The 18,270-nt window shown below is 46.5% G+C and overlaps 1 protein-coding gene across 1 annotated transcript; it reads right to left on the bottom strand.

The window, feature by feature from the left end:
• Positions 1–303: 303 nt before the first annotated feature.
• LOC125507400 (uncharacterized) lies at positions 304–16,445 on the bottom strand. The gene is made up of 2 exons (XM_087521884.1): positions 16,281–16,445; positions 304–646 (listed from the first exon to the last, which is right to left on the bottom strand). Exons 1-2 carry the CDS (start codon positions 16,424–16,426, stop codon positions 304–306), a joined length of 489 nt encoding a protein of 162 aa, XP_087378010.1. The 5' UTR covers positions 16,427–16,445.
• Between the last annotated feature and the right edge of the window lie 1,825 nt (positions 16,446–18,270).

The raw sequence follows: 18,270 nt of genomic DNA, 5'->3' as shown, positions 1-18,270 counted from the left end.
GCATGTGCACGACCTCCACATCCCCTGGCCTTGCGCCTCCATCCACAGCCACCATTAGCAATATTCCTTTATTAGTAGGTATAGGCATAAAGGTATAAATAACATGTAAATAAATTAAAATGCTGCGTATATACTAGGACAAGAACACCCCTTTAATATCAACACACAATAACTAACGACTGAATTGAAATGTAAAGCAAACAATACAAATACTTCACATGAGCAACAAAGTGATGTAGCCACTGGAACAAGGGAGCATGTGACCGTCGACATGGTGCATGCGTCACCATGCACGTGGCACTCCTAAGTTGATGGAGGTGGCGCCAGGAATGGCATAGGCACGTTGACGGTCGGGATAGAAGGCATCGACGGCAGTGTCATCTTGGGCATGGAAGGAATGGCGGACATCGGTGGCATCGTCACCTTAGGCACAACGACGGCGGGCATCGGTGCCATGGTCACCTTAGGCACGATGATGGCCGGCATTGGGGGCATCGTCACCTTGGGCACCGCAGGAACAGCTGGCATGGGAGGCAGTGTCACCCGCGGCACGGTGGGCACAGTCAGCATAGGTGGCACAGTAAAGGCCGGCACCGTCGGCACAGCCGGCATCGGTGGTAGCGTGGGCATGGTCGGTGACGGAGTCCTGGATTAAGGGGTGATAAGTCTCCAACGTATCTATAATTTTTGATTGCTCCATGCTATATTATCTATAGTTTTGGACTATATTGGGCTTTATTTTCCACTTTTTTATTATTGTTGGGACTAACCTATTAACCGGAGGCCCAGCCCAGAATTGTTGTTTTTTGCCTATTTCAGTGTTTCGAAGAAACGGAATATCAAACGGAGTCCAAACGGAATGAAAACTTCGGAAACGTGATTTTCTCACCGAACGTGATCCAGGAGACTTGGACCCTACGCCAAGGCATCAGAGAGGCGGTCACGAGGGTGGCCCCCCCAGGGTGCGCCCCCTGCCTCGTGGGCCCCTCGGAGCTCCACCGACGTACTCCTTCCTCCTATATATACCTATGTACCCCCAAACGAACAGATACGGAGCCAAAAACCTAATTCCACCGCCGCAACTTTCTGTATCCACGAGATCCCATCTTGGGGCCTGTTTCGGAGCTCCGCCGGAGAGGGCCGTCATCACGGAGGGCTTCTACATCATCATAGCCTCTCCGATGAAGTGTGAGTAGTTTACCTCAGACCTTCGGGTCCATAGTTAGTAGCTAGATGGCTTCTTCTCTCTTTTTAGATCTCAATAAAAAGTTCTCCCCCTCTCTTGTGGAGTTCTATTCGATGTAATCTTCTTTTTGCGGTGTGCTTGTTGAGACCGATGAATTGTGGGTTTATGATCAAGTCTATCTATGAATAATATTTGAATCTTCTCTGAATTCTTTTATGTATGATTGGTTATCTTTTCAAGTCTCTTCGAATTATCCATTTGGTTTGGCCAACTAGATTGGTAGTTCTTGCCATGGGAGAAGTGCTTAGCTTTGGGTTCGATCTTGCGGTGTCCTTTCCCAGTGACAGAAGGGGCAGCAAGGCACGTATTGCATCGTTGCCATCGAGGATAACAAGATGGGGTTTATTTCATATTGCATGAATTTATCTCTCTACATCATGTCATCTTTCTTAAGGCGTTACTCTGTTTTTAACTTAATACTCTAGATGCATGCTGGATAGCGGTCGATGAGTGGAGTAATAGTAGTAGATGCAGAATCGTTTCGGTCTACTTGTCACAGACGTGATGCCTATATACATGATCATGCCTAGATATTCTCATAACTGCGCTCAATTCTGTCAATTGCTCAACAATAATTTGTTCACCCATCGTAGAATACTTATGCTCTTGAGAGAAGCCACTAGTGAAACCTATGGCCCCCGGGTCTATTCTCATCATATCAATCTCCATCACTTTAATCCTGCTTTGATTTTTTACTTTGCCTTTACTTTTTACTTTGCATCTTTATACCAAAAATACCAAAAATATTATATCTATCAGATCTCACTCTCGTAAGTGACCGTGAAGGGATTGACAACCCCTAATCGCGTTGGTTGCGAGTAGCTATCGTTTTGTGCAGGTACGAGGGACTTGAGCGTGGCCTCCAACTGGATTGATACCTTGGTTCTCAAAAACTGAGGGAAATACTTACGCTACTCTTCTGCATCATCCCTTCCTCTTCGGGGAAAACCAATGCAAGCTCAAGAGGTAGCAAGAAGGATTTATGGCGCCGTTGCTGGGGAGTCTACGCAAAAAGTCAACATACCAAGTACCCATCACAATCCTTATCTCTCGAATTACATTATTTTCCACTTGCCTCTCGTTTTCCTCTCCCCCACTTCACCCTTGCCGTTTTATTCACCCTCTCTCTCTCTCTATCTCTATCCTCCCTCTCTATTTGCCTCTTTTGCCCGTTTGCTCTTGTTTGCTCGTGTGCTAGTTTGTTTGCTTGTCGTCATGGCTAGTCTCATATCTTCTCCGTTGTCTCCCGAGAGTGAAGTTCTAAATTTTAAACAAAGGGGGGGAGAAAATCTAAAAGATGCTTGGTATAGAATTTGCAATGCTCAAAATAGATCTACCAGGAAGCAATCCACCTTAGTTCTTCTCCGCAATTTTTATGTAGGTGTTAATCCTTGGTATAGATATATCGTCGATACCATTACCGGAGGAAACTTCTTGGGTAGCCATACTTTTGATTCTTATAATGCTATGTTAGATTTATTTGGCTCACCACCTCTTTTGGTTAATGGAACCATGTTAACTTTGGAGTATGTTATGCAAAGACTTGAAATTATTGAAAATAAAGTTGCTACTATTGAATTAATTGAAAATCTAGATAAAAAGATCCACAATAAAATTACTCAATATGGATATAAGGTAGGAATGACTTTGAAAAATATTAAGGAAAAGGAACCCATAGTTAATGAGAAGATGAACTTAGATTCTACTAGAATTGGTAAACTTGAGGGTATCATTACAAACTTGGGAACCGCTTTTTCTTCCATACAGAATACTCCAAGTCCTCATACTAAAATTGCCAAGCTTATTTATGTTCCTAAAAATAAGGGTGAATCATCTAAGGAAACTGCGGATCTTAAATCTATAAGTATTCATCCCAATCTTTTTGATATCATTAAGGAACCAATTGCTACAAATGAATTTTTCAATCTTGTGCCTAAAAGTTTAATAATCACTAGAAATAAAGAAATTCCTAAGGGAAATAGATGCCTCATCAAAGAATTGCCTACCAAAGATGGCAATACCTAGATCTATCCTTGCTTTTATGCCTAGCTAGGGGCGTTAAACGATAGCGCTTGTTGGGAGGCAACCCAATTTTATTTTTATTCCTTGCTTTTTGCTCCTGCTTAGTAATAAATAAATTATTTAGCCTCTGTTTTGGTTGTGTTTTTTTGTGTTTAATTAGTGTTTGTGCCAAGTAGAACCGTTGGGAAGACTTGGGGAAAGTCTTGTTGAACTTGCTGTAAAAAACAGAAACTTTAGCGCTCACGAGAACTGCTGTCATTTTTATTTGAAGAGTGCTATTTAGTTAATTATTTTTGAAGATGATTAATAGATAAATTCCTCACGTCCAAAGCAATTTATTTTAGAATTTTTGGGGTTCCAGATCTTGCGCTAGCTACAGATTACTACAGACTGTTCTGTTTTTGACAGATTCTGTTTTTCGTGTGTTGTTTGCTTATTTTGATGAATCAATGGCTAGTAAAATAGTTTATAATCCATAGAGAAGTTGGAATACAGTAGGTTTAACACCAATATAAATAAAGAATGAGTTCATTACAGTACCTTGAAGTGGTCTTTTGTTTTCTTTCGCTAACGGAGCTCACGAGTTTTCTACTTTAAGTTTTGTTTGTGAAGTTTTCAAGTTTTGGGAGAATTCTTTTGATGGATTATGGAACAAGGAGTGGCAAGAGCATAAGCTTGGGGATGCCCATGGAACCCCCAAGATAAACCAAGGACACCAAAAAGTCAAAGCTTGGGGATTCCCCGGAAGGCATCCCCTCTTTCGTCCACTTCCATCGGTAACTTACTTGGAGCTATATTTTTATTCACCAACATGATATGTGTTTTGCTTGGAGCGTCTTGTATTATTTGTGTCTTTGTGATTTAGTATGCCACAATCATCCTTTCTGTACACACCTTTTGAGAGAGCCATACATGAATTAAAATTTGATAGAATACTCTATGTGCTTCACTTATATCTTTTGAGCTATGTAGTTTTGCTCTATGTGCTTCACTTAGATCTTTTAGAGCACGGTGGTGGATTTGTTTTAAAGAAACTATTGATCTCTCATGCTTCAATTAAATTATTTTGAGAGTCTCTTAATAATATGCTTGGTATTCAAGATTTGTGAAACTTTCTTTTGAGTGTGTTGAATACTAAGAAAAGATTGAAACATGATAATTGTTTTGAGATATGGAGGTGATAATATTACAGTCATGCTAGTTGAGTAGTTTTGAATTTAAAGAATACTTGTGTTAAAGTTTGTGATTCCCGTAGCATGCACGTATGGTGAGCCGTTATGTGATGAAGTCGGAGCATGATTTATTTATTGATTGTCTTCCTTATGAGTGGCGGTCAGGGACGAGCGATGGTCTTTTCCTACCAATCTATCCCCCTAGGATCATGCGCATAATACTTTGCTTTGATAACTTCTAGATTTTTGCAATAAGTATATGAGTTCTTTATGACTAATGTTGAGTCCATGGATTATACACACTCTCACCCTTCCACCTTTGCTAGCCTCTCTAATACCGCGCACCTTTCGCCGGTATCATACACCCACCACATACCTTCCTCAAAACAGCCACCATACCTACCTATCATGGCATTTCCATAGCCATTCCGAGATATATTGCCATGCAACTTTCCACCGTTCCGTTTATCATGACACATTCATCATTGTCATATTGCATATCCCGGTACACCGCCGGATGCATTCATATAGAGTCATATTTTGTTCTAAGTATCGAGTTGTAATTGTTGAGTTGTAAGAAAAATAAAAGTGTGATGATCATCATTATTAGAGCATTGTCCCAAGTGAGGAAAGAATGATGGAAACTATGATTCCCCCATAAGTCGGGATGAGACTCCGGATGAAAAATAAATAAAAGAGGCCAAAGAAGCCCAAATAAAAAAAGAGGCCATAAAAAAAGAGAAAAGGCCCAAATAAAAAAATAAAAATAAAAATAAAAAAATGAGAGAAAAAGAGAGAAGGGACAATGTTACTATCCTTTTACCACACTTGTGCTTCAAAGTAGCACCATGATCTTCGTAGTAGAGAGTCTCTCATGTTATCACTTTCATATACTAGTGGGAATTTTACATTATAGAACTTGGCTTGTATATTCCAATGATGGGCTTCCTCAAATTGCCCTAGGTCTTCATGAGCAAGCAACTTGGATGCACAACCACTTAGTTTCCTTTTTGAGTTTTCATATACTTATAGCTCTAGTGCATCCGTTGCATGGCAATCCCTACTCACTCACATTGATATCTATTGATGGGCATCTCCATAGCCCATTGATACGCCTAGTTGATGTGAGACTATCTTCTCCTTTTTGTCTTCTCCACAACCACCATTCTATTCCACCTATAGTGCTATATCCATGGCTCACGCTCATGTATTGCGTGAAGATTGAAAAAGTTTTGAAAAAGTTAGAGTATGAAACAATTGCTTGGCTTGTCATCGGGGTTGTGCATGATTTAAATACTTTGTGTGGTGAAGATAGAGCATAGCCAGACTCTATGATTTTGTAGGGATAACTTTCTTTGGCCATGTTATTTTGAGAAGACATAATTGCTTTGTTAGTATGCTTGAAGTATTATTATTTTTATGTTAATATAAACTTTTGTCTTGAATCTTTCGAATCTGAATATTCATATTACAATTAAGAAGATTTGCATTGAAATTATGCCAAGTAGCACTATGCATCAAAAATTCTCTTTTTATCATTTACCTACTCGAGGACGAGCAGGAATTAAGCTTGGGGATGCCTGATACGTCTCCAACGTATCTATAATTTTTGATTGCTCCATGCTATATTATCTACTGTTTTGGACTATATTGGGATTTATTTTCCACTTTTATATTATTTTTGGACTAACCTATTAACCGGAGGCCCAGCCCAGAATTGCTGTTTTTTGCCTATTTCAGTGTTTTGAAGAAACGGAATATCAAACGGAGTCCAAACGGAATGAAACCTTCGGAAACGTGATTTTCTCACCGAACGTGATCCAGGAGACTTGGACCCTACGCCAAGGCATCAGAGAGGCGGTCACGAGGGTGGCCCCCCCAGGGTGCACCCCCTGCCTCGTGGGCCCCTCGGAGCTCCACCGACGTACTCCTTCCTCCTATATATACCTACGTACCCCCAAACGAACAGATACGGAGCCAAAAACCTAATTCCACCACCGCAACTTTCTGTATCCACGAGATCCCATCTTGGGGCCTGTTCCGGAGCTCCGCCGGAGAGGGCCGTCATCACGGAGGGCTTCTACATCATCATAGCCTCTCCGATGAAGTGTGAGTAGTTTACCTCAGACCTTCGGGTCCATAGTTAGTAGCTAGATGGCTTATTCTCTCTTTTTGGATCTCAATACAAAGTTCTCCCCCTCTCTTGTGGAGATCTATTCGATGTAATCTTCTTTTTGTGGTGTGTTTGTTGAGACCGATGAATTGTGGGTTTATGATCAAGTCTATCTATGAATAATATTTGAATCTTCTCTGAATTCGTTTATGTATGATTGGTTATCTTTGCAAGTCTCTTCGAATTATCCGTTTGGTTTGGCCAACTAGATTGGTAGTTCTTACCATGGGAGAAGTGCTTAGCTTTGGGTTCGATCTTGCGGTGTTCTTTCCCAGTGACAGAAGGGGCAGCAAGGCACGTATTGCATCGTTGCCATCGAGGATAACAAGATGGGGTTTATTTCATATTGCATGAATTTATATCTCTACATCATGTCATCTTGCTTAAGGCGTTACTCTGTTTTTAACTTAATACTCTAGATGCATGCTGGATAGCGGTCGATGCGTGGAGTAATAGTAGTAGATGCAGAATCGTTTCGGTCTACTTGTCACGGACGTGATGCCTATATACATGATCATGCCTAGATATTCTCATAACTATGCTCAATTCTGTCAATTGCTCAACAGTAATTTGTTCACCCACCGTAGAATACTTATGCTCTTGAGAGAAGCCACTAGTGAAACCTATGGCCCCCGGGTCTATTCTCATCATATCAGTCTCCATCACTTTAATCTTGATTTGCTTTTTTACTTTGCCTTTACTTTTTACTTTGCATCTTTATACCAAAAATACCAAAAATATTATATCTATCAGATCTCACTCTCGTAAGTGACCATGAAGGGATTGACAACCCCTAATCGTGTTGGTTGCGAGTAGCTATCGTTTTGTGCAGGTACGAGGGACTTGAGCGTGGCCTCCTACTCGATTGATACCTTGGTTCTCAAAAACTGAGGGAAATACTTACGCTACTCTGCTGCATCATCCCTTCCTCTTCGGGGAAAACCAACGCAAGCTCAAGAGGTAGCAGGGGGTATCCGGACAGCCGGACTATATCCTTTGGCCGGACTGTTGGACTATGAAGATACAAGATTGAAGACTTCGTCCCGTGTCTGGATGGGACTCTCCTTGGCATGGAAGGCAAGCATGGTAGTACAGATATGTAGATCTCCTTCCTTGTAACCGACTCTGTGTAACCCTAGCCCCCTCCGGTGTCTATATAAACCGGAGGGTTTAGTCCGTAGGACCAACAACAATAATCATACCATAGGCTAGCTTCTAGGGTTTAGCCTCTTCGATCTCGTGGTAGATCAACTCTTGTACTACTCATATTATCAAGAACAATTAAGCAGGACATAGGGTATTACCTCCATCAAGAGGGCCCGAAACTGGGTAAACATCGTGTCCCCCGCCTCCTATTACCATCCGCCTAGACGCGCAGTTCGGGACCCCCTACCCAAGATCCGCCGGTTTTGACACCGACATTGGTGCTTTCATTGAGAGTTCCTCTGTGTCGTCATCGTTAGGCTTGATGGCTCCTTCAATCATTGACAGCGATGCAGTCCAGGGTGAGACTTTTCTCCCCAGACAGATCTTTGTATTCGGCGGCTTCGCACTACGGGCCAACTCGCTTGGCCATCTGGAGCAGATCGAGAGCTACGCCCCTGTCCATTAGGTCAGATTTGGAAACTTGAACTACACAGCCGACATCCACGGAGACTTGATCTTCGACGGATTCGAGCCCTTGCCGAGTGCGCCGCACGGTCACGATGAGCATGATTTAGCTCTACCATCGGACAGTGTTCAGGAGATCGCACCGGCGACCGCTCTGACCCTTAATTCGGAGCCAGTTGTGCCATCCAAGGACGGGTGGACAGACCCTGCCACGGAGGCCGCATCATCAGCGGCGATCGAGCCAAATACCGACCTTACCCTTCATGGGAGCCGTGACACCAAACTGTCGGATTCTTCCCCGGCCACGGACTCCGAACCGCCTGCGCCCGTGCCTATTGAATCCAACTGGGTGCCGGTCAGGGAGTTCACCTCCGCAGATATCTTTCAGCACTCGCCCTTTGGCGACATACAGAACTCATTAAGGTCTCTCTCCTTGTCAGGAGAGTCCTGGCCGAACTATGGCCGGCCAGATCGGGATGCGGACGACGAAGAAATTCGCCGCCCACCCACCACCCACTTAGTAGCCAATGTCGATGATTTGACCGACATGCTCGCCTTCGACTCCGAAGACATCGACGGTATGGACGACGATGCAGGAGACGAACAGGAGCCACCGCCCACAGGGCACTGGACGCCCACTTCATCATATGATGTATACATGGTGGACACACCCAAATAAAACAACGATGAGGAACGAAAGGATGCAGCAAAGGATCGTTCCCTCGAGAAGCAGTCAAAGCGGCGGCGTAAGCGCTGCTCCAAATCCCGCCTCAGCAGAAACGACGATCATATAGACCCAGCGATAGAGCAGGGTGAGCCAGCGGACGACAAACACGGCATTGAACCACCTTCCGACCACGGCAACACGAAGAATCAAACCAAACAACCCGACTCCGGCGAAGATAATAGTCCGGATGACATCACACCGGACAGGCACCCGGAGCAACAGAATACCCATCAAAGGCTTGTTGCCACTGCGAGGAGTCTGAAAAAGCAGAAGCAAAGGCTTAGGGCTGCACAAGACACACTCAGAATTAGATGGAGTGAAGTACTCAACACTGCAGTAAAGTACGGCGGTAGTCGCCACACAAAGAGCTACCCAAAGCGAAAGCTGCTACCTGAATTCGATGAGGAGGCCTTAGATCCCCCGCAATCAAAAAACAAAACAGCCATCCGGTCGGATAGACGACCTCGTGGCCAACATAGAGCGGCAAACGACGCCGCACACAAGCCAGTACGCGATCCACGTGAGGGCTCGCATCAAAAGGACGGAGCAACCAGATCCATCTACGGGCCAAGCAAGCGCGCTCCAGCATGCAATGCAACACAACAAAAATTCGAACACCACGGTACACCCAAATACAGGGGTGCCGCACACCCCCTATGTTTCACCGATGAGGTGCTGGACCATGACTTTCCAGAGGGATTCAAACCGTAAACATAGAGGCATACGACAAAATGACAGACCCTGGGGTCTGGATTGAGGACTACATCCTCCATATCCACATAGCTCGAGGAGACGATCTCCACGCCATCAAGTACTTACCCCTCAAGCTCAAAGGGCCAGCTCGGCACTGGCTTAAAAGCCTCCCCGAAAACTCCATTGGAAGCTGGGAAGAGCTCGAAGACGCTTTTTGGGGAAATTTTCAAGGGACCTATGTCCAACCACCGGATGCAGACGATTTAAGTCATATAACTCAACAGCTCGGAGAGTCAGCCCGAAAGCTTTGGAACAGGTTTCTCACTAAAAAGAACCAAATAGTCGACTGTCCGGACGCCGAAGCCTTAGCAGCTTTCAAGCACAACGTTCGAGACGAATGGCTTGCCAGACACCTCGGCCAACAAAAGCCGAGAAACTGGCAGCATTAACAAGCCTCATGACCCGCTTTTGCGCGGGCGAGGACAGCTGGTTAGCTCGATGCAGCACCAGCGACCCAAGTACATCCGAAGTCAGGGACGGAAACGGGAAGCCACAATGTAGCAAAAACAAGCGCCAGAATAAAGAAGACAGCCCGAAGAGCATGGCGGTAAACACCGAATTCAGAAGCTCTTGGCCAGGTCAGCAAAAGCTGCCCTCCAAAGGCAACAGAGACGAACTGTCCAGCTTGAACAAGATTCTGGACAAACTATGTCAGATCCACAACACCCCCGATAAACCTGCAAATCATACCCATAGAGAATGTTGGGTCTTCAAGCAGTCTGGCAAACTCAACGCCGAACACAAGGGGCGGGATACACCAAGCGAAGACGAGGACGAGTCTCGCAAGCAAAGCACTGGGGAACAGAAGAAATTCCCACCAAAAGTCAAAACAGTAAACGTGTTACACGTGATGAAGGGGAGAAACAAAGCGGCACTCCTAGAGACAAATGGCCCAGGGCCTATCACCGCAGAGTTCTGCCACTGGTCGTCCAAACCGATCACCTTTGACCATCGGGATTACTCGGCAAGTATCCGGCATGTAGGATTGGCTGCCTTGGTGTTAGACCCGATAATTCACGGATACCACTTCACATGAGTCCTGATGGACGGCGGCAATAGTTTAAACCTGGTATATCAGGACACAATCCGCAAAATGGGGATAGACCCAACAAAAATCAGCCATAGCAATACTACCTTTAAAGGAGTAACGCCAGGCCCAGAAGCCCATTGTACGGGCTCCCTGCTACTAGAGGTTATATTCGGCTTTCCCGATAACTTCCGCAACGAAAAGTTAACCTTCCACATCGCTCCGTTCCAAAATGGCTATCAAGCACTACTCGGACGTGAAGCTTTCGCTCGCTTTAACGCAATACCGCATTACGCTTCTCTCATGCTTAAGATGCCCGGTCCACGTGGCGTCATTACAGTAAATGGAAATATTGAGCGCTGCTTGCGCGCGAAAGACCGTGTGGCCGCCTTGGCACACTAGACGGCCTCCCCAACTAGAGCATCTGACAGGTCGTTAAGACCACGGACACGGTTAGACGAGTCCGGTGTAGCTATATATAATTGATACATATTTGATGGCTATACCCCTATAACAATACAAGGGGCTCAACGTGTGTAAACAAGTGACAATTAGGCTGAACTTTACTTATCTTGAACTGTACATGGTTTATTTAGTATGACCTACCTTTTGCATGACAACTTTTCAGCTAAGTTCCTCTCTTTTATAGATGACCATCGTGCTACACCCGTCTAGGATACGGCACAACGGAGACACAGGCGCAGACGTGCAGCAGGGACCCGTTCCAAGGATTCCTTTTAGATTAAGACCCTGCGTAAACCTTTTTTACTGTCTCTTGTTGATACACATCCCCCGGATTCTCAGTACAACTAAGAAGGAAGCTGGCGTATTGGCATGTGGCCACATCAGAATATTGCACGTACCTGGACACCAAGGGCTTATTACAAAGGGCACTGTTTAGCCCGGTTTATATCATAAAGACCGAATACCTTAGGAAGTGTTCGGCGTCGCGAGTTTGGCCTTATATGCATCAGCTCTGAATCATGTCTTTGGTAAAATGTTGGGTTTGCCCGGCTCCTGTGTTTTGCTTCCTTACGTTCCGCTCTATCGGCTTGGGCGGCACCAGGAGAACTACTGCGATTGTGCCCTGGTTCATCCGGACGAGCACCTCAGTAGAGAAAGCCGAAAACTGACTGTCATGATATAGCGTGAGACTAGTCAACCACTCGATGACCTAGCGGAATCTTCGGGATTCCTCCGCCTTAACGAAGGGTCATTTCCCGGCCAGGCATGTACGCACCCCGAATTCGGATGAGCGTAGAGCCATCAGGGGCTATATAGTAGCCCCACTGTCAAACTTCTCTGGCTAAGTGAAAGTGTTAAAGCATTATAGTCCGATTGCCTAGTTTGCTGCGCTATCACCTCCTTAATGGACCAAGACGTTGGATCAAGTGTGAACATGCGTCTTCTGCGAGCACCCTCGCATTATATGCGTGGGGGCTGAAGCCGACGACTGCCATCTTTCAGGTTATATACATAAATGGCCGCACAGGAGGCATCATAATACTTTCGGGCAAAAGTATAAAAACAGCCTTGATAAACTCAATAAAACATTGTTTTTCAATGGGAATACATGTCATTAGAACATAATATTCTTCGAGCACCGCGCTTATATTGAACGAGCGCCCTCAAGAACTTCTCGAAAGTAGTGCTCGGCAGGTACTCGGCTCTCGTCCGAATCTTGGGCTGCAATGGCGGTGGCCTCCATCTCCGCCCAGTATGTCTTCACACGGGCAAGGGCCATCCACGCACCCTCTACGCACGCCAACCTCTTCATCGCGTTGATGTGCGGCACCGCACCAAGGAACTGTTGCACCAAACTAAAATAACTATTCAGCTTTGGCCTTTCCAGCCACAGATGATCCACAACAGACCTCATGGCGAGTCCGGACAATCTATACAGCTCAGCCCATTCGGCCAACCGATCAGTCAATGGAAGCGGATGCTCTGGAACGTTAAATTGTGACCATAATAAATTTTCCACTTCATGATCTTTTTGATCTCGGAAGTATTCGGCCGCATCGGCAGCACTCGCCGCTAAGTCCAGATATGCATCCGCAGAACTCCACAGCCAATCCAAAGGGGCGTACCGAGGATCTCCAAACTTCATCCGCAGCATAAAGGGCTTCCCAGCCACGATATCCCCGGCTTGACGCAGGTCCTCCTTCATCGCTCTCATTGCAGAGCGGGTGTCTTTGGTCGCCATCGTGGCCTTCTCCAGGTCTGTCCTCTTCGCTCGATCTTCCTTTTCAAGAAGCTCATAACGGTCAGCGGCGTTCTTCAATTCCACAGCCATCCTGGCTATTTCCTCCTTACTTTGGCAGTGAGCAGCCTGTTCGGCTTTCAGCTCCTCGATTGCCTTTAGGGCAGCCGCATCGCTTTTCCTGGCTTGTTCTTTGGCTCGAGCAAGTTCTGCCCGAAGGTTCTCCATGGTCGCAGCTTCATCTGCATTCACACACGTGTTATAGATACTGGCATCATGCTCCTCTTCCCATGTGTCACTGGAGGAATCACATACCCTGTGCCTCGTCAAGACACTTGTTGACAAGTACGATGTCGGCGTCTGGCACGTCAAGCTGCCGCTTTAGCTCGGCAAACTCATCAGTCCGGCTGGCCACCGGACCCTCCGCCACCTGCATATTAAGGCAGCACGATTATTCCTGGGACTATGATCCTTTGTGCACTGTTGTCTTCGACAGCACCCAGAGTCTCAGGGGCTACTATCTACGCAGGGCACATCTAAAAATGTGCGGTACCGTCAAAAATGTACATCATTTTGCGTACCTCAAAACCCGTCAGTAGACTCGTAAAGGCTTCATGCAACCCGCTTTCGGCGGACGAAATCCTTTCAATCACTGTACCCATCAACTTGCGGTGCTCTACTGAGATAGCCGCTTGCTCTAGCAGATCCCTCAGTACGTCCGACCGTACACCATACGGCACCGGACTCTTTCGATTGCCCTCTTCAGGAGCCGGATACTGAGGACTTCAGGTGGCCATAGGATTACCTTCTGGCCTTGCCGGATCAGGAAAAACCCTCCGCGACGACACCTCGGGGTCGCCCGCCTAATGAGGCAGTATGGCAGGGGGAGGCGTTTCGCTCTCCATCATCACTGGAAGAAGATCCCCTGAAGACGAGCTCTGCTGAGAAGGGCTAAGATCCGAACTGCAAGATAAATGCTTCGGTTATTTTCCTCAGAAGTAAGGCGAGATATTTTCACTATTAAGTACCCTTTTACTTACAGCTCGGTGGAGGGCTGATCCCCTTAAGGGCATAGTGTGGCTGGGATATCCCCCAGGGCAGGACCCTCTGGCGAAGATTTCTTCCCCCGTTTGGAGACATTGGTCTCCGGGTCCTCAGAGGCGTTCCTCTTCCTTCCCTGGGGAGAGGAAGTTTCAGTTCCTCCTCCCCGGTTAACCTCCTTCGCGGAGGCGCTAGCCTCCTTGTCCCCCCCCCCCTTATCTTCTCCTGAGGGCGCTTGATAAGGCGCGATCTCCAGCATCCTGGTTAGCACGGGATTTGGTGATGTCTCAGGGAGGGCGGCCGGACACCTGATCAACTTTGCCTTCGCTATCCAATCCTGGTCAAAGAGCGGCTTTTTTAGGGCGACGTTGCGATAAACAAACAGACAGTGTGTTCGGATGCGGGGCTACTTGGGTATCCGGGCGATTGCAGCTCAGACCTGCATCCTCAGTGATGTCCGGACATATTATTTGTGGTCCGAAGAACAATTTGTACATCTCCTCGGGCGTCATGCCAATGAAGTGTTGAATAGCTCGCGGTCCTTCCGGGTTGAATTCCCACATGCGAAGGGGCCGGTGTTTGCAAGGCTGGACTCGACGAACTAGCATAACTTGCACTACCATAACCAGACTGAAATCTCTCTCAAAGAGATCTCGGATACGGCCTTGCAGTATTGGCACATCCTTGGCTGGACCCCAGCTCAGCCCCCCTGCTGATCCATGACGTCAGTTGTGGTGGGGGCCTGAGCGAAAGGTGGGGGCAGCTACCCACTTGGCACTTCGGGGAGCTGTGATGTAGAACCACTCCCATTGCCACAATCCGGACACCTCTGGGAAGCTACCCTCAGGCCATGGAGCGTCAGCAATTTTTCTTATTAAAGCGCCTCTGCACGCTGCGTGCTGCCCATCGATCATCTTCGGCTTCACATCGAAGGTCTTGAGCCACAGGCCGAAGTGAGGGGTAATGCGGAGGAAGGCCTCACATACGACAATAAATGACGAAATGTGAAGAAGGGAATCCGGGGCCAGATCGTGAAAATCTAGCCCATAATAGAACATAAGACCCCTAACAAAGGGATCCAGAGCGAGGCCTAGTCCTCGGAGGAAGTGGGAGACGAACACGACGCTCTCGTTGGGTTCGGGAGTAGGGACGACCTGCCCTCGGGCAGGCAGCCAATGCGAAAGTTCGGCGGTCAGATATCTGGCCTCTCTCAACCTCTTGATGTCCTCCTCCGTGACGGAGGAAGGCATCCACCGACCTTGAAGGTTGGATCCGGACATAGTTGAAGGTTCGAAACACCTGACCTGAGTTTTGGGTGTTAGAACTCGAGGCGGGGGAAGGATTTGATTGAGCACGAGAGGGAAAAAAGAAAAAGCCTTGTCCCCTTTATAAAGAGGGTGAATGTCAAGCGTCCTCCTCGTGGCCATTTGGGACTTGACTAAGATTTAGGAGTCCTACCAATAGGCATGGTTGGGTTACCCACGTCCGTATTGATGAGAATCCCGTAATAAAGGAGACAAGATCTCTGCTTCGACAAGACGTGCCAAGGAAACAGCCTCGCCAAACACGCTGAGATTGGTTATGAAAAACGATTCGAATAAAGACCTGGCTGTGGTGTGATGTCACACTACGGGGTACGTCAGCATATTAGATTTATGGAAATATTATTCTCTTTACGGTGGTATGTGGAACTTGTTTTGCAGAGCCGGACACGATCCTCATGTTCAAAATCTTCTATGAAGTATTCGGAGTTGGAACCCACCTTGCAATGCCGAAGACAATCTGCGCGCCGGACTCATCGTCATTGAAGTCTGGTTTAGGGGCTACTGAGGGAGTCCTGGATTAGGGGTATCCGGACAGCCGGACTATATCCTTTGGCCGGACTGTTGGACTATGAAGATACAAGATTGAAGACTTTGTCCCGTGTCCGGATGGGACTCTGCTTGGCGTGGAAGGCAAGCTTGGCAGTACGGATATGTAGATCTCCTTCCTTGTAACCGACTCTGTGTAACCATAACCCCCTCCGGTGTCTATATAAACCGGAGGGTTTAGTCCGTAGGACCAACAACAACAATCATACCATAGGCTAACTTCTAGGGTTTAGCCTCTTCGATCTCGTGGTAGATCAACTCTTGTACTACTCATATTATCAAGAATAATCAAGCAGGACGTAGGGTATTACTTCCATCAAGAAAGCCCGAACCTGGGTAAACATCGTGTCCCCCGCCTCCTATTATCATCCGCCTAGACGCACAGTTCGGGACCCCCTACCCGAGATCCGCCGGTTTTGATACCGACAGTCGGCACGACCGAGAGGCCAGAGACAGCTGCCGCAGCGGGTGGGGCAGCCGCCGGGGTGGTGTCGGCCAAGTGCCGAGCGGCATGGCACATCATGCTGGCGAGGAGCGTGCACGCCATGATCATGGCCAGGAATCTCGTGGTGGAGGCCATGGCTAGCTCCTAGCTAGAGTTTCTCTCAGATGGTTTATTGCGAAGGGACTGCGAGATGTCTGTGATCTGTTGGGATGCAAGGACAGGGGTCGATGCCTGGAACTTATAGCCCAGGTGATGGGCGGCCTAATTGATTAGATTGGTTGTTGGCCAGACTCGCCATGGTAAGCAACACAACTTTCTCCGGGGTAACCATAACGTATTCCCTCCATTTTAAAATATAGTGCGTCCGCGTTTTCTGAAGTCCAATTTTGACCATAAATTTAATCAACAAGACTAACTGCGACGGGAGAAAAAATTATATAATTGAAAACTTATTTCGAATATGAATTCACTGATATAATTTTTGCTCCCGCCGCAATCAGTCTTGATAGTTAAATTTACGGTCAAAGTTGAAGCACGGGGATAGAGAAAATACTACATTGTGGAATGGAGGGAGTATTACGTTAGTCAGAAGTGACAAGATGTTTACATGATCGAGCAGGAAATTAGTTGTAGCGGTCGATCGACGTGGATGCGATGGATGCATGGATGCCTCAAATTTCTGTGTTTAGGTGAGGAGCTGGTGCTGCACTCTTTCTTCACGATAAACAAGTATTTCAAACACAGGGGGATGTGTGCCCACCCCATTGTGAAATCGAATAAGAAAGGGCGTGGCAACAGCCTGATTGATTTTGAATAGTTAATCCGTGGCAAACTTCAAATATTCAGTGAATATCGTTAACAAATTTCAGTGGCATTCGTGTTATAATTACATGGTGCTCGGTAAATCGACACGTGCCTCGGATTTTTCTAGCACATGGCTTTTAGAGTGGGTTGTTTGTGTAGTCTTTAAGGCCGACATGGGCGTTTTGATGTAGAGATGATGATTTCATGACATTTCAATGTTGTTTCGTTCTTATTCCTTCATGTTCATCCGTTCAACTTCTTAAGTCAGTTGTAATGTGAACTTAACTTTTTGCGAAGTGCATTTACGATGGTATGGTATGAGCTCCTGTGACAACCTCAACTATTTGAGTGGGAAAAAAGGAAGAAAATTGGTGGCCAACATCTGAATGTTTTGTGGATGGCCCTGGCGGAAACATGCTTGGGCAATTGGGCTAGGCAGGCAAGGAGAAACACACCGCCATGATGTTGTTCGTGCTCGGTCATCCAACACTATCCATCAATTATTCACCCCTTTGTCCAATGGAGAGAGTAAAAAATGAGTTTATGATGGCGTTGGAATCGCCTTACGTACATATGCTAAGTTGGCGGTGTTTGGGAACACGTCCGGACACGCCTATACAACCCCTGATTTGGGAATATACTAGGGGATTTTAGACGTCCAGTTAAGTTCACATGCAAACAAAGGATATCGTTGAAGGTATAAAAGTGTCCGGACCGTCAAGTTTGAACATGTAAGGGCAAATTAGGGGATAGCGTTGGAGATGCCCTGATTGACACTAGTGTCTTGTGTTAAAAAACTTCTTCTTTTGTGGCTCTCAAATGTTTGGTCGTAAATAAAAGAAGCAGCCTTTACACGCTTGTGTTGTGCCTACATCAAGATCTCAACATCAGTCAGTGACACTAACAAGAACAGTGCTACACTTACAGGCAATTTCTACGGATTGTGCTTACGGGCGCCATTATGGCCTCACGTCGCTAGCGGAGATTAAACGGCTGGTCCCCATATTCCTCCACCAAGCCGCGACTTGACTCCACGTCCGTCCGTAGGCTCCTTCCGTAGCAAATTATCCATAAGTAGAGAGCATTATTGCACTAACAAGAACAATGCTACACTTGCAGGCAATTTCTACGGATTATGCTTACGGACGCCATCATGGCCTCACGTATACCTGGCC

The sequence above is a fragment of the Triticum urartu genome, chromosome 5A, assembly GCF_056163025.1.
Source record: "Triticum urartu cultivar PI428250 chromosome 5A, HENAU_Tu73, whole genome shotgun sequence".
Lineage (NCBI taxonomy): Eukaryota > Viridiplantae > Streptophyta > Magnoliopsida > Poales > Poaceae > Triticum > Triticum urartu.
The sequence above is the reverse complement of the archived record's forward strand: the minus strand, read 5'-3'. Positions and strand labels throughout refer to the sequence as shown.

Coding starts and splice junctions, on each gene's coding strand:
- LOC125507400 (XM_087521884.1), bottom strand. CDS start 16,426: ATGGCCTCCACCACGAGATTCCTGGCCATGATCATGGCGTGCACGCTC. Junction 647..16,280: donor GTCTCTGGCCTCTCGGTCGT/GCCGACTGTCGG, acceptor CCCTTAATCCAG/GACTCCGTCACCGACCATGC.